Source organism: Thalassophryne amazonica, chromosome 1, assembly GCF_902500255.1.
Source record: "Thalassophryne amazonica chromosome 1, fThaAma1.1, whole genome shotgun sequence".
In the NCBI taxonomy this organism is placed as follows: Eukaryota; Metazoa; Chordata; class Actinopteri; order Batrachoidiformes; family Batrachoididae; genus Thalassophryne; species Thalassophryne amazonica.
Window position 1 is genome coordinate 61113767 of NC_047103.1, and position 22761 is coordinate 61136527.

Below are 22761 nucleotides of genomic sequence, written 5' to 3' on the forward strand. Positions count from 1 at the left end.
GGCCGGTTGACGCCCCTCGGGGTCCATGACGCTGGCCGAGATATCCTGTTGGGAAAGTGTAGGTACACGGACCCACAACAGGGGGCGCAAATGAACGGACAATGGAGGAAGTCAAATAACAACACTTTACTGTTGTGAATGGGCACAACAAACACAACAGATTACAACAATAGACAAAAGCCAAATCACAAAAGGTGTCGTGTGGGCAGGCTCGAAGATAGAAGACGTGTGTCCAAAGTAGAACCGGAACCACACGATTTCCTCCGCCACCAGACCCCGGGAATACTGGAGCCGCCAAGTCCCGAACTCCCAGGTGGCCACTGCCTCCGCATGTCGGACCTGGTACTGCTGGCGAGGAACAAAAAAACAATTAAATGTGGGCGCGTTTGCACCCAGCAATCCACACGGCAGGAAAACTACCTCCACCACTCGTTGGAAAAAGAGTCTGCTATACAATGCACAAAAGTCACAAAAGGTTACTGTCGAAAGATCACACAGTCTGCTGAGAACGTTACCTTCCAGGTAGAGCGATATCTCGGCAAAGAGGTGGAGACGTCGTCCTGCTGATGTACCCCTGCTGATCAGGTGATTGGTAACAGCTGTTGCAGGTGATGCGTGACAGCTGTCACCCTGGCTGCTCCTGTGAGGCGGCTGCGCCCTCAGGTGCCTGGAGCCCGCACTCCAGACAGGGCGCCCTCTGGTGGTGGGCCAGCAGTACCTCCTCTTCTGGCGGCCCACACAACAGATTTCCACATCATATAAAAATACGGGGGTGGGGGGGGACCAAGATTCTTGGCTATTAATTGAGCGTGTTCACTGATGTCATTAACGTGTGTATGAAGAGATTTAACATCTTGAATAACAAAGAGGTCTCCCTGCAGAAATAACTTCAGATTTTCTACTATACTGAAATGATCAGCATTTAATCCCATTGGTTACTTAGATTATTTAGATCAGCGATCTCATAACACTTTGCTGTTTGTATTTTAATATTAAATAGAGCCGACTGGCCTGATATTCTGTCCCCTTCAGAAATGTAGAAGCCATTTTTTCAAGAGGTATTTTAAGTGGAGTCAATTATGGAGAAGCAAATCAAATGCTGCAACAGTTTTAGGCCGAGCACTGAAGTAGAAGCACGTTGTCTGGTCTGCACTCATATTGTAAATCATCAGTTAGTTTCATATAAACATGTGAAAGGCCCACTGTTTCATAGCATATAATCAAATCCTTCTGCAAATGTAACAGACATTCTGTAATGTATCTACACTTGCTACTAGCATACACACACACACACACACACGCACACACACACACACACCCACAGTAAGTTGTCGCATAACATTGAAATGGAGATCTGGAGTCTTTCTTTTTTTATTATTATTATTTCGGAAGATTATATCAAAGATTCCTCCAGAAGTGGAAAAACTCCAGCTTCAGAAAGTAAAAGCACCATGTGTTGCTCCTACCTGTGCACCTAAAACAGGTGCTCTCAATAATTAGCTCACCCACCTGCCTGAAGAGCTGAACTAATTACAATCAGCTGAGTTTATTAGGAAGCTGGAACAAATATTTTACTTTTCCACCTCTGGATTCCTCCCTAATATTTTGGTCATTTCACAAGAGCAACGCAAAAAATTGAATGTAGCAAAACAAAATAAAATAAAATGCAGATGAATAATATATCAAATGTAAAGGGCTCAGAATTAAAAATGCAGGTTCATAGCCATGTTCATATGTTACAATTAACAAATGCAGAGATCAAGAAATCAAATGCAATGTACCTACAGGCTGTTTATGTTACTACTGAATATTTCTTATTTAATTATTAGATTGTTCCATTACACAGGGAGAAGACAACCTGGTCAGTTTTCCTCGTAGCTTGAGTGTGAGTCCACTGGTTTAGATAGTTTGGCTAATATTGGTTGTAAAGAAACATTCCTGTAGCATAATAACAAATATTAAAATGATATTTTCTTTGGTATCTGGATGGGCCAATTGACTGTTGTTACCTCTTGTACCTATGTTAGGGGCTTGCATCATGCTGCATATCATTTATATTGAAATGTTTGGGCGCCTACTTACAGCCTGGTCCAAAGTATTAGAACAACAAGGCCAAGTTACTTGTTTTTGCTACACACTGTAGACATTTAGGATACTGAGATCACAAAATGAACATGTAAAACAGATGAAAATGCCAGCTTCTATAGCCTGCTATTTACATACTCATGTGTTAAATAGTATGGAACATATATTAAGTCTTTATGTATTAAACCGCTCAAATTTTGGGTGAGCAAAGATACTGCAAGAGATCTTTCTTAGAATTAGTAGCACTTCCATTTTCCTTGTTTGCAGTAACTACACTATACCTGTCATTCATCTACTTCCTCTCCTTTTGCATCAACCTGTTTCAGTCACTCTTTTGTGTCTTATGATTTCTTTCCATTGCTACCATCATGAGTTGCATCATTGATAAGGGTTACTGATCCTGTTCCAGAATCAGCCATCCAAGCCAAGACATGACACTACGTGTTTCACAGATGATCATGTATATTTTGGAACATGAGCTCTTCACACTCTGGACTTTCTCTATCACTTTGATTCAGGTTAATCTCGGTCCACATCCGTCCATAAAGGTTGCAGTTCATCTATCACAGTGTTTCTCTCAGCAGCTGTTGTTTTATTTGGTTGATCCATAGAATGTCTGTTGTGGTTTCTTTCTATTTCAGAACATTTCCAGTTGTTATACTGCCGGTGCCCTGTGTTGTGCAATGCCTCTAGTTAATTTGACCTCTTGTTTTCAGGCCTCATTATAAAAACTCTGAAGAATCATGACTAAAATGTTCTATACACAAAAAGGCAGAAATGTGCAGACAGTAGTGTTCAGAATAATAGTAGTGCTATGTGACTAAAAAGATTAATCCAGGTTTTGAGTATATTTCTTATTGTTACATGGGAAACAAGGTACCAGTAGATTCAGTAGATTCTCTCAAATCCAACAAGACCAAGCATTCATGATATGCACACTCTTAAGGCTATGAAATTGGGCTATTAGTAAAAAAAAAAAAGTAGAAAAGGGGGTGTTCACATTAATAGTAGCATCTGCTGTTGACACTACAAACTCAAAACTATTATGTGCAACCTGCTTTTTTAGTAATCCTGTGAATCACTAAACTCGTATTTAGTTGTATAACCACAGTTTTTCATGATTTCTTCACATCTGCGAGGCATTAATTTTGTTGGTTTGGAACCAAGATTTTGCTCGTTTACTAGTGTGCTTGGTGTCATTGTCTTGTTGAAACACCCATTTCAAGGGCATGTCCTCTTCAGCATAAGGCAACATGACCTCTTCAAGTATTTTGACATATCCAAACTAATCCATGATAGCTGGTATGTGATATATAGGCCCAACACCATAGCAGGAGAAACATGCCCATATCATGATGCTTGCACCACCATGCTTCACTGTCTTCACTGTGAACTGTGGCTTGAATTCAGAGTTTGGGGGTCGTCTCACACACTGTTTGCGGACCTTGGACTCAAAAAGAACAATTTTACTCTCATCAGTCCACAAAATATTCCTCCATTTCTCTTTAGGCCAGTTGATGTGTTCTTTGGCAAATTGTAACCTCTTCTGCACATGTCTTTTATTTAACAGAGGGACTTTGCGGGGGATTCTTGCAAATAAATTAGCTTCACACAGGTGTCTTCTAACTGTCAGAGCACTTATAGGTAACTCCAGACTGTCTTTGATCATCCTGGAGCTGATCAATGGGTGAGCCTTTGCCATTCTGGTTATTCTTCTATCCATTTTGATGGTTGTTTTCCATTTTCTTCCACGCATCTCTGGTTTTTTTGTCCATTTTAAAGCATTGGAGATCATTGTAGATGAACAGTCTATAATTTTTTGCATCTGCGTATAAGTTTTCCCCGCTCCAATCAACTTTTTAATCAAACTACGCTGTTCTTCTGAACAATGTCTTGAACGTCCATTTTCCTCAGGCTTTCAAAGAGAAAAGCATGTTCAACAGGTGCTGGCTTCATCCTTAAATAGGGGACACCTTATTCACACCTGTTTGTTCCACAAAACTGACAAACTCACTGACTGAATGCCACACTACTATTATTGTGAACACCCCCTTTTCTACTTTTTTTACTAATAGCCCAATTTCATAGCCTTAAGAGTGTGCATATCATGAATGCTTGGTCTTGTTGGATTTGTGAGAATCTACTGAATCTATTGGTACCTTGTTTCCCATGTAACAATAAGAAATGTACTCAAAACCTGGATTAATCTTTTTAGTCACATAGCACTACTATTATTCTGAACACTACTGTACATGTCATTTTTGGGTATAAAGCCATGTGTATGTATGGTCCTCTCTTAGAAATCTCAGTCATGATAAAGTAATATGCATGTGAACAAATGTGATTTCCTTGCACATTATCACGGCACATCAACAAAAACATAATTATTACAACAACAATAACAATAATAAAACAATATTTCAATGTAAATAAGAAAAAAAAGCTCTTAGACATTTGGCTGCTTTGTTTTGTTAAATTTTGTCTAATTTTATTATTTTCCATTTTCCCATATCATGCTTACTCTGAGAAACATGAGTACACATGGTCTGATGTATACATGAAGTAAACACATTCCAGTTCATATGTAGGAAAGCATGACTTTTATGCATATGCAGCGTTTATAAATGATGCCCTGATACCTCATGCTAAAATCAAGAACAGACATTCAGGGCTATTTGCTGTCTTTTAGTATTCCATCTGTTAGATAATATCTGTGCTAATTCCTTATTCTGTCATTTTATGTTAGTTATCAAGTATTTGCTTTTGTTTAGAAATGCCTATAACCTGATTCAAAGTCTCAACAGAAGAGATACGTTTCACTTCCATTACACATGTGCAAGTTTCAGATAAAGGGAGGGCTCCCCTCTGTCTGTGGGGAGCCAGTAGGATTAGATGTGTGAGACTAAAACCCACCCACTGTACTGCCTACATTGTCCTGTGTAAAAACCAATTGTCGTCCATGTTCAGGGTCTCTCAGAAGATGGAGTCCCGTATGGGCTGTGTCTCTGAGGACCCGGGCCTGGCTCTCAGCGTGACTTTCAATAAATTCAAACTGAGGAATATATCAATTTTGTTTTTTGTAAGGGGCAGTATATTACAGTAAGAACCGGGAAGATTAACACATCCGAAAGGACATACCTGGGACACACACACACACACACACACACACACACACACACACACACACACACACACACACACACACACACACACACACACACACACACACACACACACACACACACACACCAGTGACATGTTTCAATGTTTTTGTCACCTGAAAATTGATAAAGGTGGTATGTTGCATGTTGTTTGACAAATTCCAATGTAACCTGAAAATAAAACCTGACATTTGACGCTGTGTTCTTGAGTTCAAACCCAAACATATTCAATATGTAGCAAAAAAAAAAAAAAAAAAAAAAAAAAGAGCCTAGTTGTTCCATTTATTTCAGAGCTCATTATAAAACAAGAGTGCACTTACAATCTGGTGATTGGGTTAAACCCCATTTTAAAGTGGACCATTTTCTATGTGAAACATTAACGATAAGCTAAAACACCCTGTGTAATCACGTACTAGCTCTTTACATATATAGCTAGTCTTTGAAGATAACAACTTTACCAGATTACTTGAAAATGGCACATGACATCAGTGTCACGTTCTCTGGAATACTTGATCTCTACTCTGGCTGTGTGTGTAGTTCCAGCTCGGGAGCAGTGATCTGTGACTCGTCATCAACCTGCTCTTTTATGCCGCCAGTTTGTTCTGAATCTTTAGCTGTAACCTTCTGCTTGGGTTTCTGCTCCTCTGACTCTGTTTTCTTCTCCTTGCCACTTTCCACTTTTTCTGCAAGAAGACAGTTTGGAATAAAGTGTGCAAGAGACAAGAATCATGACAGTAACTATGACAATAGTAATTCATACATATTTCAGTTCCTTCTCACCTTTTTTACTTGTCCTTTTCTGCATTTCTTTTCCACTAACTGCACTTTTCATCTTTTCCTTTGGGGTATTTGGTCCAAACATCACATTTCCATCTGCATCAGTCCAGTAAGAAGTCACTCCCAGGTCTGGCGTTCCCTCAGTGACCTCTATCTGTGTGGACATAAATTACAGTTGCACATCCCCGTGTATTAAAGACAAGCAATGCTGCTTGCTGCCTGTGCTGTAATATGGTGATAGGTTTCACACATATCCCTAGGTGTGATGAACTAAAGACAAACACTTTAGATCAGAGCCCTTTGCCACACTGCATAGCCCTCTGACTATACTCTCCATGGCTCATAATGTGTGAGAATTGTGAGAGAACTTTGTGAGGGGTTGATGATGGATGAAACTACATTGTGAGTGACTGGAGACAAAAACGATGATCTGACATTCCTCGTGAGAGTCACGCACGAGCTGTCCTGGAAGCACGCCAAAATAGTGGAGATGATGGGAGAGAGACAGCACTTCCGGAAGCGGCCGAGGGAGGCTGGCAGCCATAGCTCAACTGCTGACCCACATGCACGATGACCAGCAGGCTGGACACACCTGTCCACAGTAGCTGGGATTATGTTTTTTCCCCTTCTAAATCAGGGTCGCAATGGGAAAAAGTCTCAACCTGGTGGCTGTGAGCTGCATGCAGGCATGGTCAGCCCACATTCACAGAGGTGGGCTTCAGCACAGCAGTGGACAAATACTGGCCATTACAAGGAGGACATCTGTCCACAGGAGGATGTAGTGGACCATCCATGTGTGACGGTGTCAGCCAAGAGCTCTTCAATGGTGTGGAATGCCTCTTGTGTTTTTGGACCTTTCACTGCCTCTCTGAACGCTCTCCTGCCTATCCCGTCACAGACACTGTAGCCAGTTGTGGCGCACTCTCCTGTGTACCAACCTTTGACCCTTCCCATGTGAGACAATAAAGACTGTTTTTGAACTTGCTGGTGTTATCTTTGCGTTGGGGTCTGAACCATCCTTCCACTCGTGACACCCTGGTGCACAGCTACTGCACACCAGTGGACATGATCACTGCCCCTTCAGGTCACTGAAATTGTTCTACCGCAAAACAGAAAACACCCTCCACTAAATTTCAATTTCAGCCTGTAATTTTAATTTAGCATCAAAGTGACCTCACAGACAAAACTGCATTCAAGCAAAAATGATTTATTTTCAGATGCAGTAACCAAAACAAAACAAAACAAAACAAAACAAAAAAAAAAAAAACAACAAACAAACCTCAATACCATCTGGGAACTTAAGGAACCTAAAGTAAATGACACATACTGTATAACCCCCTATCTGCACAATTTAGAGTCCGATTATTCACTTTTGTGAGATCATGATGGGTCACAACCATAGACTGTATATGCTGGCAGCAGTGGCAGCGCTGTCTCTGGCTACATCACGATGGATCCATAAATGGATAGAGTTGGAGCGTGGGTTACTCAGCTGTCTGACAAAAGAAGCTTGAATATCACTATCTTCGAGTCTGAACCAGATAAACTAACAGGCTAATCTCATTTCAGGTGTTTATTAAATTATATTTTTAGAGACTGCATGGTGGTTCTCATAACGGTTTGCCTTGGTGTGGGCGTTACAAGTTATGAACTGCTTATTTTCTAACTAATCCGTCAGTAAAGTTGTCTACATTAAAATCTTTGAGACCTTCAATGAAGCCTACACCAGGCTTGGTCTCCATATCATCTTGAAGAAGACACGGTTCCTGAATCAGCCTCCACCCAACATGGTCAATCCAAAGCTTCCTGCTGTGAAACTGCACAGACAAGTCCTGGAGAACGCAACCCACTTTCCATAGCTGGTGAGCCATGGATCATCAAAGGCTGACGTTGATGATGAGACTTCACACTGACTTAGGTGTGCAGGAACAACCTGGTCTCACAGCAAGTCATGATTCAGCAGCACGAAATATACATTAATCTATTGGTTTGTGATATTGTGATGAAAAGCGCCTCATTTTTGTCACGGCAGCACAAATTCATTTTAATTCATCCCATGATGGCTGCACGAAATTAAAAGTGAAACGGGGGGTCAGGTAGTTATGATTAGGGTTGTGGGAAGGAGTAGAGTTAGGTTATGGTTAAGGTTTGGGTTGGGGGTAGGAGTAGGGTTAGTAATAGTGATTTAAAAAAAACCCTGTCACGAAATTTGACACAATTCGTGACATGAGTATGAAAAAACGTGAGACTGGGCTGGCAGGAACTGCCTTAGGCTGGCTTTGCACCTGTGTTTTCAACAACGTCAAAAAAAGGTGGGCAAAAGATCCTGCACTTTTCCTGTGAATCAGATAAACTCAAAGAGAACTTAAAATGAAAAGAAAAACGAAGTGAACGTCGACCTCGATGCTTTAAATGAAATCAAAATGAAACATTCACGATGACGTGACTGAAAGCGGGAATAAAACCGAGTGCACATGTAGGCCAGCCAGAAATGGTTGAAACGTAAATAGTCAAAGTAGTTGATAAAATGTTCTTAACGTGATTGTGTCTGGATGAAAACGTTGCTTTTTTGTCCCAAATATGGACGATTCATTAGGGATACAAGGATGTTTCGTTCAGCTCATCGAAGCTTTAGCTACTGATTCATTGAGATATTGTCAACCTTCATTAAAGATGTCGGACCTGGGAGGTTGAACAAAAGTTGGACGACAGCAGGGCTTAATTTGAGGGGGAGCAAGCCGGAGCGCGCTCCGGAACCTCGGACACGCGCTCCGGAACCTCTGACGTTGGCTCTGCCAGCTATTTATACTGGATCCGTGATCCGCCACCTCTCTTGACTAACAAAATATATATATATATAAAAAAAAAATCACCGCGATTGCTCTCACTGCCAGTCACACCGCCGCCCTCCTGTCTGCTGTGCGGAATTGCGCCAAATCTGGCAACAGGTCCAGAGGCTATGCTCGCTGTTTTGATCCGGATGTTGACCGTAGCTGCAGAGCTCTGTGGCCACCGAGAGAGGACTTGGATTCTTTGCGGGTCCCGCATCCGTACTCCCGGAGGCAGTGAGTGAAGGGAGAGCCGCGCATTATGTTCTGCGTGTGTCTGTTTATAATCTTCTCGCACAGAAGAAAAAAAAGAGTGTTTACACAAGAGAGAAAAGTGAGAAAATGTTAATGCCTGTTTGAGAAAAGTGTGTAGTGAGGGGTTTTACAGCCTTAAAACATCTATAATAAGTGTAAAAAATAGCGCTACTTTGCGGATTTCCGCCGCGTTCACACCGGGCGCGATCAGACGCTACAAATTTGCGGGGGTCACCCCGGTGCATCATCAAATAGGAGGAGCTTCCATCATCATGACGGACCTTGATCACACGGAGCGAGTTGTTGTGAAAAGCTCCCAGTACAGAGAGTATCATTATTTGCTGCAGGAGCTGCGTCTGGATGATGGCTGCTTTCAGTGGTCCTTTCGCCTCTGCGGGACCCAGTTTGAGGACCAACTGTCCCGTTCACGCGCGCACATGTAAACAATTAAAAATAAAAGAAACTCCGCTACTTGCTGCAGCTCGCTCTTCCCCCAAAAAACTCTGTCATAATTGTGCTTAGAAACCAGTCACCATTTGTTTTATTATACATCTGTGTAGTTAATTAATAAAATATTCTCCACACAGACAATTCGCTCGTGTGCGCACGTAACAAAAAAAAAAGAAAGAACAAAACTCCGCTGCTTGCTGCTCCTCACTCTTTCCCAAAAAACTCTGTCATAATTGTGTTTATAAACCAGTCACCATTTGCTTTATTATACATCTGTGTAGTTAATAAGTAAAATAATCTCCATGGATGATTCCTTTGCGCGCGCACGTAAAAAAGAAAAAGAAACTCCGCTCCCGCTGCTGTGGGGCTGCTGCTCGCTCCAAAAACTCTGTCATGATTAAAGAGACATAAGTCCTGCTCACAGGCTGCTACCAGAGACAGGACATGTTCACATCCTCAGTCAAACTCCAGACATCTCCATGTCACTACATATTCAGTCCCTGATTGGTCATCGTGGCGCGAAGAGACAAAAAAGTTCATTTTTTTCAACTTGGGGAGGAGGGCAACATGACGTGATTTCTAATTGAGCCTCTTCATTGGAACCAGAAGCCCACACCATTTATCTGTTGTGGATATTTATATAAATGTATCAAAACATGGTTATTTAGGGTCTGCTCCATTCTCTGCCCCTCACCGAGGAAATATCTCTACATCTGGAGTTGGTCCCCGGGTGCCGGACTCTGGCTGCTCACTGCTCCTAGTGGTTTGATTGTGTCTAACTGTCATTAGGATGGGTTAAATGCAGAGGACAAGTTTTCACCAAAAGTCCAGCACCCTGAGCTTCTATGACCATTGCAAGGAGGGTGGGTGAGGTTTAGTGAGTGTCCGAGCCACAATACAGGATGAGATGAGGAACAGCCATGAATACATCAGAAAGATGCCCCCTCCCCTCCCCACCCCAAGATCAGCTGCTACAAGAATGTCTCACGTACCTGAAGACAGACAGTGACAAGGAACACAAGGAGGAGATATCATGCTAGACCAAGCCCCTCCATGGGATGTACCATCGACAGATAGAGGAAGTGGCTGACATCAAGAAGACCTACCAATGGCTAGAAAAGGCGAGCACCAGATCCATAAAAGCAGAAATCTACCAAAGCCGACAGGACTCAAGTTGCAGGCTGTGCAAATATGCCCGAGAGACAGTCCAGCACATAGTAGCATCATGAAAGATGCAAGCCAGGATAGGCTATACCAAAAAGCAAAACCAAGTGTACAGGAACATCTGTGCCGCATACAGATTAGAAGTCCCCACGTCCTGATGGGAGATGCCACCAAAGGTGGTTGAGAACAACAGGGCTGAGGTCCTCTGGGACTTCAAATTCCAGACAGACAAGCAGCTGCTGGACAACCAACCAGACATAGTGGTGATTGACAAGGGGAAAAAAAATGCAGTTGTGATCGATGTGCCAATCCCAGCTGACTGCAACTTCAGAAAGAAGGAGCACAAAAATCGAGAAGTACCAAGGGCTGAAGGAGCAATTGGAGCAGATGTGGAATGTAAAGTCCAAAGTGGTCCCAGTGGTAATAGGAGCACTAGGAGCTGTAACCCCCAAATTGGAAGAGTGGCTCCAGCAGATTCCAGACACAGCATCAATACTTGCTCAATACTTTGTTGATGCACCTTTGGCAGCAATTACAGCCTTACGTCTTCTTGAATATGATGCTTCAAGATTGGTGCACCTATCTTTGGGCAGTTTTGCCCATTCCTCTTTGCAGTATCAGTGCACAGCCAATTTCAGATCTCTCCAGAGATGTTCAATCAGATTCAGGTCTGGGCTATGGCAGGGTCACTCAAGGACATTCACAGAGTTGTCTTGAAGCCAGTCCTTTGACATCTTGGCTGTGTGCTTAGGGTCATTGTCCTGCTGAAAGATGATCCGTCACCCCAGTCTGGTGTCAAGAGCGCTCTGGAGTAGGTTTTCATCCAGAATGTCTCTGAACATTGCTGCATTAATTTTTCCCTCAATCCTGCCTAGTTTCCCAGTTCCTGCTGCTGAAAAACATCCCTACAGCATGATGCTGCCACCACCATGCGTCACTGTAGAGATGGTGCCTGGTTTCCTACACACATGATGCCTGGCATTCATGCTAAAGAGTTCAATCTTTGCCTCGTCAGACCAGAGAATTTTGTTTCTCATGGTCTGAGAGTCCTTCAGGTGCCTTTTGGTAAACTTCAGGCGGGCCACCATGTCCCTTTTCCGAAGGAGTGGCTTCAGTCTGGTCACTCTACCATACAGGCCTAATTGGTGGACTTCTACAGAGATGGTTGGAGTACTGAACAAACCCACTTTGCTAAAGGACAAGATGTCTGTCTTTGTCCAACCGCCAGTATAAACACACTCAAAGCAAAAACTCTAACTAGAAGTACCAAAAAGAGATTACTATGGACTAGTATCCCATACAGGGGGCGGTGTATCCTTGTCACACTATGCTATTCAACAATAATTACTGGCTTGATAGGCCTCAGAGCTTGTATGGGAATTACTTCATGTACTTGTGCAAAAAGCATTCTTTGATCCACGCGAAAATCCAGATATGGATTTTTTGTAGGAATCATTTGGAAGTGTTTGGAAATTGTTATTTTGTACAACATTAACAATCTTTTCTATGTACAGTTTGATATATGAGGGCTCTGGTGTTTAATAGTGGGAAGTGATGGACCACTGCTTACAGAAGCAGCCTTGTAATTATGGGATTGTTCAATCTCTTGAAAAGGCAGAAAACTGACTGGTGAAAGTACAGTACTTGTCTCCCTCTCATTATCAGCATTAGGTACCCTGAAGTAAGGTTGTTAATACCCAAGATTCTCTTGGTGTAAAGATGTCTCTGGAGATTCATCCAGGTCATGGTATCCACGCAGGTTGAGGCAGATCATTCTGATGAAGCTTTTCTGGATGAAGATTGAAATGAGTTAAACTGACACAGCCTGGTTGGATACTCCTGGAGTGATGCTGAGCACCATTGTGTGTTGCTGTGAATGTTACGCATCATTATTAAATATATGAGTGCACAATTGTTTTGATGGTGACGTCATTTCCCTGTGGGCAGGCCTTGAGTGAGATTTGGTCCCGCCCTCTCGGCTGAATTCCTTTGTTTCACACGCTGCTCGAGACGGCGCGCGTTGCTTTATCAAAATTTTTTCTGGACCTGTGAGGAATATCCGAGTGGACACTATTCGAGAAATTAAGCTGGTTTTCTGTGAAAAGTTTAACGGCTGATGAGAGATTATGAGGTGTTTCTGTCGGTGTAAGGACTTCCCACGGAGCGGGACGTCCTGCAGCGCTTCCAGGCGCTGTCGTCGGCCTGTTTCGAGCTGATAACATCCTAATTTAAGGCTTAATTCACCCAGGACATCGTGAGAGAACAGAGAAGATTCAGAAGAGGCCGGCATGAGGAATTTATGCGGACATTCCACTGTTTAAGGACATTTTTTTAATGAAAGACGTACGCGCAAATTCGCCGAGTCGTTTCCGTGACGACTCGGCAAATCTGTGTGCGCCGCGACAGGAAAAACACCTCCGTGTTGAAAACCATTTGTAGAATTCAGGCGGCTTTTAATGGCTTTCAACAAGTGAGTAACTGAGAAATTGTTTAACAGCTTGGGCATGTTCCAACTTGCCCGTTAAGATTTCCAACGGAGGTGTTTTTCCTGCCGCGACCCCCCGCGGTCGGGTCCAGCCCGACATGCGACTCTGCCCGCACGTTCTTTCATTACAAAATGACCGTTAACAATGGAATGTCCGAATAAACTCCTCATGCCGACTTCTTCTGAAAGTTCTCTGTTCTCTGACAACTTACTGCGTCAACAGAGCCTGAAATGTGGAAGTTTTCAACTTGAAACGGTGAGACGCTGCCGCCTCGAAGCGCAGATCGCCGTCAGGCGCCGTGGACCGTCCTTAAAGCGACACTACCAGACCAAAATCTCTCATCAGCCGTTAAAATTTTTAGCGAAAACCAGCTGAATTTATTGAATGGTGTCCACTCAGTTGTGCCTTACAGTTTTGAAAAAATTTTTATCAAACAAAGCAACAGTCTCTGAGCCATTCCTAAACAATGAAAAAAATCGACGAGCGGGTGAACGACTCCTCACTCAAAGACTGCCCACAGGCGAATGACGTAACCGACAGGCGTGAAAAAACTCTCGCATGCCCACGAGGGTTCAAGCATGTCTGATGTAATCACACGTGATTCAAATCCATATGGTTTTTGAAAAAAATAATAAGGTCGGATACTTTTCTAATAGACCTCGTACATCAAGTGATGTCATGATAATGTCACTGAAACATTATGAAATGATATCAATATACTCTTTAAAACACATTTCATGGATATGTACAACCAGCAGGGCTAAATGTACAATCTGGTGTAATGTCTCACTGCTACCTCTCCTTGTATTTTCTATCTTCAGATGACTATGGAGCGCTCTCACAGTTACAGACATTTTGTGGAGTAAAATTTATTATTTTTAGTCCGACTCCAGGGCAACACGGTGGATTAGTGGATAGCTCTGTTGCCTCACAGCAAGAAGGTCACGGGATCCATTCCCATCTGTGGCCTTTCTATGTGGAGTTTGCATATTCTCCGTGTTTGTGTGGGTTCCCTCCGGGTGCTCTGGCACTTGTACGAATTTCATTCCCACACTGGAACGCAATCTGGCATGCCCAAGAGTAAACTGTGTGCTTGGTGCATGCAAGTGCGCACAGAAAATTTTGAAATATTCAAAATCTCTGGCACCCATTCATTTTGTGAACTAGACATGGACATTGCGCAGTCTATTTGAAATCACTGTGTGTCACAGTGAGTCAATGCATCATATTGTTGCACTGCAGCGCATCACATCACATCACATCACATCTGAATGATTATGACATCTACAAGGGCCCCTTCACACATAGTATGATTAAGTACAAATCTAATCGACTCACGGTGGAACAGCTCGTATGAGCGAACCACGAAAACATTGAGCCGCCGGGCAAGCGTGCACGATCCCAGTGCGATGGTATCATCAAAGCAGGAACAAGGTACGAGCAGCTGGGACGAGGTGCACCACATCGCAACGCTGATGTGGAGGAAAATAAAATAAAAACCAGCTGTGTAAGTAATGAATATCACTGGATTGATAGAAATAATACATAAAAGGGGACACAATCAGAGCCCCGTGGTTAAATAACCCTGGTTAAACAAAAAGGAAAAATGCCACTCATTGGATTCAAACCTGTAAGCTCTGATTACCAGATGGAAACTTTACCACTGTGCTACCATCGCTGGCCTGTAATCGAAGTGGAAAAATACCTGAAATCAACAAGGACATGAAGGAGGTGCGCTGTGTCCGGCCACTGCAGCCCGGCGCAAAGGCGAAAGATGTTTTATATATTTCCACGTGAGGACAGCAGGCAGAGACGCACCTCATGGAGGAATGTTGTAAGTTCATGTCCTTCCAAACACAGAATGAGTTCTCAAGCTGGGACGTCCAGGAGCAGAGATCTTTACAGTTGTGTCTGTGAGCGCGTTCAGCGAATGGACCAACGTGTCACTCTGTGTTGTGTGGTCATTCATTTTCATTATTTGTTATGTAATTGCGTATGTAGGCATTGTCGTAATTATTTATATAACTGTCCTTGTTATGGTTTCTGTGTTTATAATGTGTGCACTGAGCTGCCATCCAGCTGTCAGTGTGCTGTGATCAGCTGACAGGCCCCTCCCCGTGCTGTGTGCAATCAGACATCACTGTCCGTTCCCCATGTGATCAGATCTGTAGATACATATAGGCATTTTATGAAAGTGTGCATACTCGCACACATGCGAGACATGCACCACACGTGTGGCTTTTTGTAACTCCACATTCGTGGGGGCACTTAGACAAATTTCACATCCAGCACTAATAGTGCACATGGCCACACATTTTCTAAGCACCAAGCAAGCGGTGTTAGATGTTCGTGTGTGCCAGCTGGAATTTGGCCAACACCTGCTGCGAGTGGGTTCGATGGGCTGTCACAGCGCACACTCTTTCCTTCAGCCAGCCACTGGTGTGCACATATACCAGTAGCAACAGGTGTATGAGGCGTTGGAAGCAGCTACGATTTTACACGCATTGCATACAATTCACTCTATGATTTGAAGGGGCCCTAATAAACATACAACAAAAATATAAACGCAACACTTTTGGTTTTGCTCCCATTTTGTATGAGATGAACTCAAAGATCTAAAACTTTTTCCACATACACAATATCACCATTTCCCTCAAATATTGTTCACAAACCAGTCTAAATCTGTGATAGTGAGCACTTCTCCTTTGCTGAGATAATCCATCCCACCTCACAGGTGTGCCATATCAAGATACTGATTAGACACCATGATTAGTGCACAGGTGTGCCTTAGACTGCCCACAATAAAAGGACACTCTGAAAGGTGCAGTTTTATCACACAGCACAATGCCACAGATGTCGCAAGATTTGAGGGAGCGTGCAATTGGCATGCTGACAGCAGGAATGTCAACCAGAGCTGTTGCTCGTGTATTGAATGTTCATTTCTCTACCATAAGCCATCTCCAAAGGCGTTTCAGAGAATTTGGCAGTACATCCAACCAGCCTCACAACCGCAGACCACGTGTAACCACACCAGCCCAGGACCTCCACATCCAGCATGTTCACCTCCAAGATCGTCTGAGACCAGCCACTCGGACAGCTGCTGAAACAATCCGTTTGCATAACCAAAGAATTTCTGCACAAACTGTCAGAAACCGTCTCAGGGAAGCTCATCTGCATGCTCGTCGTCCTCATCGGGGTCTCAACCTGACTCCAGTTCGTCGTCGTAACCGACTTGAGTGGGCAAATGCTCACATTCGCTGGCGTTTGGCACGTTGGAGAGGTGTTCTCTTCACGGATGAATCCCGGTTCACACTGTCTAGGGCAGATGGCAGACAGCATGTGTGGCATTGTGTGGGTGAGCGGTTTTCTGATGTTAATGTTGTGGATCGAGTGGCCCATGGTGGCGGTGGGGTTATGGTATGGGCAGGCGTCTGTTATGGATGAAGAACACAGGTGCATTTTATTGATGGCATTTTGAATGCACAGAGATACCGTGACGAAATCCTGAGGCCCATTGTTGTGCCATCTAAGAACATCACCTCATGTTGCAGCAGGATAATGCACGGCCCCATGTTGCAAGGATCTGTACACAATTCTTGGAAGCTGAAAATGTCCCAGTTCTTGCATGGCCGGCATACTCACCGGGCATGTCACCCATTGAGCATGTTTGGGATGCTCTGGACCGGCGTATACGACAGCGTGTACCAGTTCCTGCCAATATCCAGCAACTTCACACAGCCATTGAAGAGGAGTGGACCAACATTCCACAGGCCACAATTGACAACCTGATCAACTCTATGCGAAGGAGATGTGTTGCACTGCATGAGGCAAATGGTGGTCACACCAGATACTGACTGGTATCCCCCCCCAATAAAACAAAACTGCACCTTTCAGAGTGGCCTTTTATTGTGGGCAGTCTAAGGCACACCTGTGCACTAATCATGGTGTCTAATCAGCATCTTGGTATGGCACACCTGTGAGGTGGGATGGATTATCTCAGCAAAGGAGAAGTGCTCACTATCACAGATTTAGACTGGTTTGTGAACAATATTTGAGGGAAATGGTGATATTGTGTATGTGGAAAAAGTTTTAGATCTTTGAGTTCATCTCATACAAAATGGGAGCAAAACCAAAAGTGTTGCGTTTATATTTTTGTTGAGTGTACTTTTACGGTACATTATCTAACTCATAAAAAGGAATGAAATTGTAACTGCATTTGAGAGGATAATGAAAGCTTTCTGCCCCTCATGAAGCACAGCAGAAACGCTGCAGCTGCAGATAACTCCCCTGTGATTCTGGGAGCGATTAGAGGTGGTTTCATCAGCCAAGTTCTGAGAGCAAATGATTAATCTGCTACGAAATAATTATTTTATATTACTTTATATTTTATATTCATTATTTTATATTATAAAGCATGGAATCCAGTGGGACAAAGCAGATCGCACAGGCACGATGAATTATGCGGCAGTGTGGGGTTAAATGCATGCAAGTGTCATGGTGCCTGAAAGACATGCAGTTTGGGTGAATTGGAAACTTTAAATTGTGCGTAGGTGTGCGTGCAGGTGTGAATGTGTTTGTTTGTCTACATGTGGACCTGTGACAGACTGGCGACCTGTCCAGGGTGAACCCTGCCTCACGACTGCTGGGAGGGGCTTCAGCCTCCCCGTGACCCTTAATTGAAGTAGGTGGATATAGAAAATGAATGAATGGAGGTAGACCAAATGTAGTCCTGAAAGGATAAATTTTTAGTCAGCCACTTATTGAGTACGTCAGTATTATGCATTTCTCCTCTGATACCTTTCATTTAGTTTACTGTGCGAGTGCATCTCCTCTGGTGAATGTCACATTTTCACTTTCTTTTGGAGAATCTTCATTCCGGCACACCTTATGCAATAATACAAAATTCTAAATATTTGGATCAGGGTATGATTACAGTCAAAGGGGAAGATGTATCCACACTGCTGGTTGATCTACATCCAGGAACTGCACATGTGATTGCGAGTGAAAAATGGAAGAGTCAACTAAAAGGAGAGTGGAAGGAGTGAAAGGTGAAGGGTAAAAATGAGACAATTCAAAAATGAAGAGGAGGTGGGGAAGTACGTGCTCTTTTTTATTAGTGTTTTCAAGTAAAAGGGGAACAGGAAGTGATTCTGAATGATATTAACAATTCTGACAGGTCTCACTGCAGTGACTTCATCATCACAAAGGAAGGAAAGTGGCATCAATGAATGAATGACTGTGAAAAGGGGAGTCATAACATCAGTGAATAGGAGGTGATCAACAGACAGAGACAATGGAGTGGACAGAACAATAACGTTGAAAGAACCACATTAAAGGCCCAGTGCATGTTTTGACTCTTCGACTACAAATTGTGTGTACTTTATGTTACTGCTGAAGGATATTTTCATATCATCTTCTCTTCCTGCCTTAAAGACCGACATTAGTTAGAATTTTTAGGAGCAGAATATGGATATCAACTTACAAGCCAACTTAAACACCTTAGAGCAGTGATTCTCAAGCGGGGTGCCGTGATCGATCGTCAGGGGTGCCGTGGGTATTTTTCATATTCGCGATTATTTTTCATATTCGCGATTACCGTGAATTATTTATTTTATCCACAAAGCATAAAACGACTCAGAATCTGACGTCATTGTGCTGCAGCCTCGCTCTCGTCTTAAGGCGGGACAATAACAAGGAGGCTGACGGCCGATTAAAACAGTGCCGTCTCCTTCAAAAGCCGTCTAAAATGCGGAGCTGTCGGTGTGTGTGTCTGTGCCTGTGTGTGCACGCGCGCGGAGTTAACAGGCTGCAGACTGCGAGGGAGGGGGTGGGTCAGGGAGGGGAGGGGAGGGGGTGGGTCAGGGAGGGGAGGGGGTGGGTCAGGGAGGGGAGGGGAGGGGGTGGGTGAGGGAGATTCCTGAATGCAGGCGCGACACGTTCAGTGCGCAGCGAGCGCGGAGCAGAGAGAGGATTTTAAATGGAGTGAACATGTTAACAAAACGAAAACATGAAGCTGCCTTTACTTCTCTCTGAACTTTCTCTAAAGGTGTGATTCTGCCGTTACCGTCCTGTTCACACCATGTGCGCGTCGTATGCTGAATTTATGAGATCATGAGATGAAATAAACGGTCAAATATCTTTAAAAACGTATTTAAAAAATGAGAATATATGAATGAACTGAGATACAAAAAAAAAATGTTCAGACGCACAGATCACAAAAAGCAGGTGAGAACTCTGAACTTTAACAGCTGTTATTTTCCAAAGGTATTTATTTGTTCAGTCTTGAGCTTAATGTAGTGTTTAAGCACAAAACGTGACTGATGAGGAGAAACAATTTCAGAAATGCAACAGAAACAACCACAAATCAGAAAAAGTTGGGACTGTATGTAAAATGAAGATAAAAATAAAAATGTTGCACCATTCCCAGTTTCTCCACTCACAGAAGCCAAACGTTCTTCCAGAGTTGTGTAATTATACTACAATAGTAGAATATAAAGAAGGGGGAAAAAAAAAATAGACAATATATTCGTCAATCGCAATTATTTGTCTGACAATTAATCGTCTCCAGAAATGTCTAATCGTGACAGCCCTACTTGAGATCAGAGCGCAAAATGCTTGAGGATTTTCGAAATGCGATGTTTTCTGTATCGATTTTCTATTGCGATAATTGGGTTTTGCGCAAAACCAGAGGTAATAGCATTATAATATTATTTTAGTTGGTGGTGTGCCGCAGGATTTTGTAAATATAAAAAGGGTGCCGCGACTCAAAAAAGGTTGAGAAACACTGCCTTAGAGCATCCTATTCCACAACAGTGAACTTAAAGGCTGCAATCTTGAAAGTGTGAAGTGCATCGAGCAAGTGCATTTAGGATGTGTCCAACATGGCGTGCAATCTGAGCACAAAATAAGGCACGAGGTACATAGGGGGTGTATTTAATCTCTTAATTGTTCATGGCTGCGTTTGGCTGTAGCATGAATTGTCATCTGTCTTAAAGGCCCAGATTCACTGGAACCTGGCGCTATTTAGATCGCAGTCTCAAATGAGAGAGTTTCTGTTGAGCTAATGGAGTAGATCTTTGATGGGAGCAGCCACCAAAGTGTCCTGACATGAAGCAACTCAGAGATTGGAGAAGTCTTTAAAGCCGTAATAATCTCCAGTCTAATTATTTATTATTAATCTGCTTTGCACTCACAAAATGCTCAAACTGCCTCCTGTAAAGCAACCATGCTGTCTGAAGAGCATTAAATTCTCTGCATGTCTAATTTTTAAGCTAAATGTCATATTAATGCATTTTAGCACAAGTGATTGCACAGAAAACACTAGAATCTACAAGATACAAGTTCTGGATCTGCACCAACACTCACAGTGCATCACTGTGAAGCCAATTTATACAGCTGCTGTTTTTAAATGCATTTCCATTTAGCATTTGAGAAATGGTTGTTGTGTGCGTTTCCTTGTTCCACTCCTCCAAGGTCATTTAGCCCTTTTCCACCAAACCTGATATGCCGATTAGAGGTGTGGGTGGATCGACCCTAATATCGATAATATCGATACCAATGCTGGTATTGATATTGAATGATCCTCGTGTAAAAAGATCGATACACAAGCTTTTTTTTTCTCCCGCACGCACTGACTGCTGCGCACGCAGATTCATCAAAGTCTACTCTCTGTAAGAGCAGCGCTGCACTGTGTCACACAACACAGAGCAGCGCACCCTTGTATTGTGGTTTGTCAGCCCTCTACCTCAGGAGATTTTAAGTTGTGTTGAGTGATATTTTTTAAACAAAAATGTTGATTCCGATAATAAAGTATTTTGTTGTCACGTACAATGTTTGGCGAAATTCTATCCTTGGTCTTTTGGATCCTTTGGATCTATGAAGCTTAAATATGAAAAAGTATCGGTATTGGTATCGATATCGGCGATACTGGGCCTGTATTTACTTGGTATCGGATCAATACCAAAATTCCCAGTATCGCCCACCTCTAATGTTGATGACAGGTGACCCCAGTTGTGCTCTTAAAGAGTTTGTTTTGGCAAAAAGTCAAGCTCACTGTTTCAAAAGGCCAAAATTTCAAAATATGTAGATTTTCACCAGGATGTTCACCAAATTTTCCATATGTATGTAGATGGGTTCCACAATTGCAAAGTGATTCCAAATTTAACAAAGGTAATTCATTAGTCAATGCCCTGGAGGTTAAAGGTCAAAATTGAAGGTTTTCACTCATATTTACACCAAACGTGTCACACATATGGTGGTGAATTATGGGCAATTCCAGAACATAAAGGTCATTGGTGTCAAAGGTCAAAAATGTAAGTTTTTCTACTCCAATTTCCATCAAACGTGGTGCAAATATGAAGGAGAGTCTTGGAACTGCCCAGCAAGGTCAAATTTAGCAACAGTGAGTCACTGGGGTCTATTGGTTGGTCTTTTGCTGATTTCTACCAAACCTAGTTTGTCAATGAAGACTGACCCTGAAAATGCTGTCATAAAATAATTTTGGCAAATTGCAGTCAACAAATTTGATTATGAATGCAATTGGGACCAAATATGCCACACACTCCAGAATTGCCCTGGAAAGGTCACCTGGAGGTCAAACATTTGGGTGAAGGTCACGGTAATTGGAGTCAAATTTCAGATTGCCATTGCCCTTATTGTTTTCATGCCCATGGATACTGTTACCTAGTATGGTTAAAAAGGGTGTAAATAGTGACCTGATGTTCTGTGTAAGGCTTAAGAATCCATCCGATTATTTCATACTCAGCTGAAAAGCAGGATTAACAACAACAATAATAATAATAGCTAATTTGTAGACTTGTCAGCAGAAAAGTACACATGATTTGTAGTGCATTAGATAGAAATGTTATACAGTCTTCTTTTCTATACAACATGACTAAAGATATTACCCTTAAATTTCTTTTGTAATGTATTGATCTTCAATACAAACACTTAACTGCCAACATGTGCCTCTTGGATGTCAATTTTGTACTTTACACACACAAGCTAAAATTGCAGAAAATATATTTCAGGGGGGAACATTGTGCTTCCTTATGTTCAGCTAACACATTTGTTAATGTTGCACCAAAACTTTGCATTCATTTTTATATTTTGAAGTAACAACAAGACTTTGGATTTCTCTCTGAACTGTTCAGATGGTACAGCACCTTTAGAGTTTATATTAAACACAAACTATCGAACATATGCTCACATTTTTCCACTTCCAGTGATCTTTATACATATTTACGACCAGTTTTGGACCATTTTTATTTTTTCTTGCTGCCCGCCTCTTCAGGGATGAAGACACTTACAGTGAAGTCCCCGCTCTCGGTGCCATACTGGTTCTTCACCAGGATGCTGTACTTGCCGGAGTCCAACATGTTCACAGCTGTGATGTTGAAGCTGGCAAACTTGCCCGACTCAGACTTCAGAATGCAGTGGTCATCAGATGTGATCTCCTTGTCATTCTTCAGCCAAGTGACCTTTGGTATGGGGTCACCTGAAATGTTGCAGGTGAGAGTGAGGGCCTGGGGAGAACACAGGAATTAGGAATCAACC

At 42.7% G+C, this 22761-nt stretch overlaps 1 protein-coding gene across 5 annotated transcripts in view; it reads right to left on the reverse strand.

Annotated features, from left to right (window-relative positions):
- Positions 1–5038: 5038 nt before the first annotated feature.
- myom1b (myomesin 1b) overlaps positions 5039–22761 on the reverse strand; it is a 126790-nt gene continuing 109067 nt past the window's right edge. For 4 of the 5 annotated variants that reach the window (XM_034170977.1, XM_034170984.1, XM_034170970.1 and 1 more), the window contains 3 exons: positions 22515–22730; positions 6027–6177; positions 5039–5929 (listed from right to left, as the gene is read on the reverse strand). In XM_034170977.1, the coding sequence (XP_034026868.1) occupies positions 5763–5929; positions 6027–6177; positions 22515–22730 (534 nt within the window). In that variant the 3' untranslated portion in view covers positions 5039–5762. Of the gene's footprint in view, positions 5930–6026; positions 6178–22081; positions 22731–22761 lie in introns of those variants that run through there. The other variant, XM_034170993.1, reaches the window with a different exon arrangement.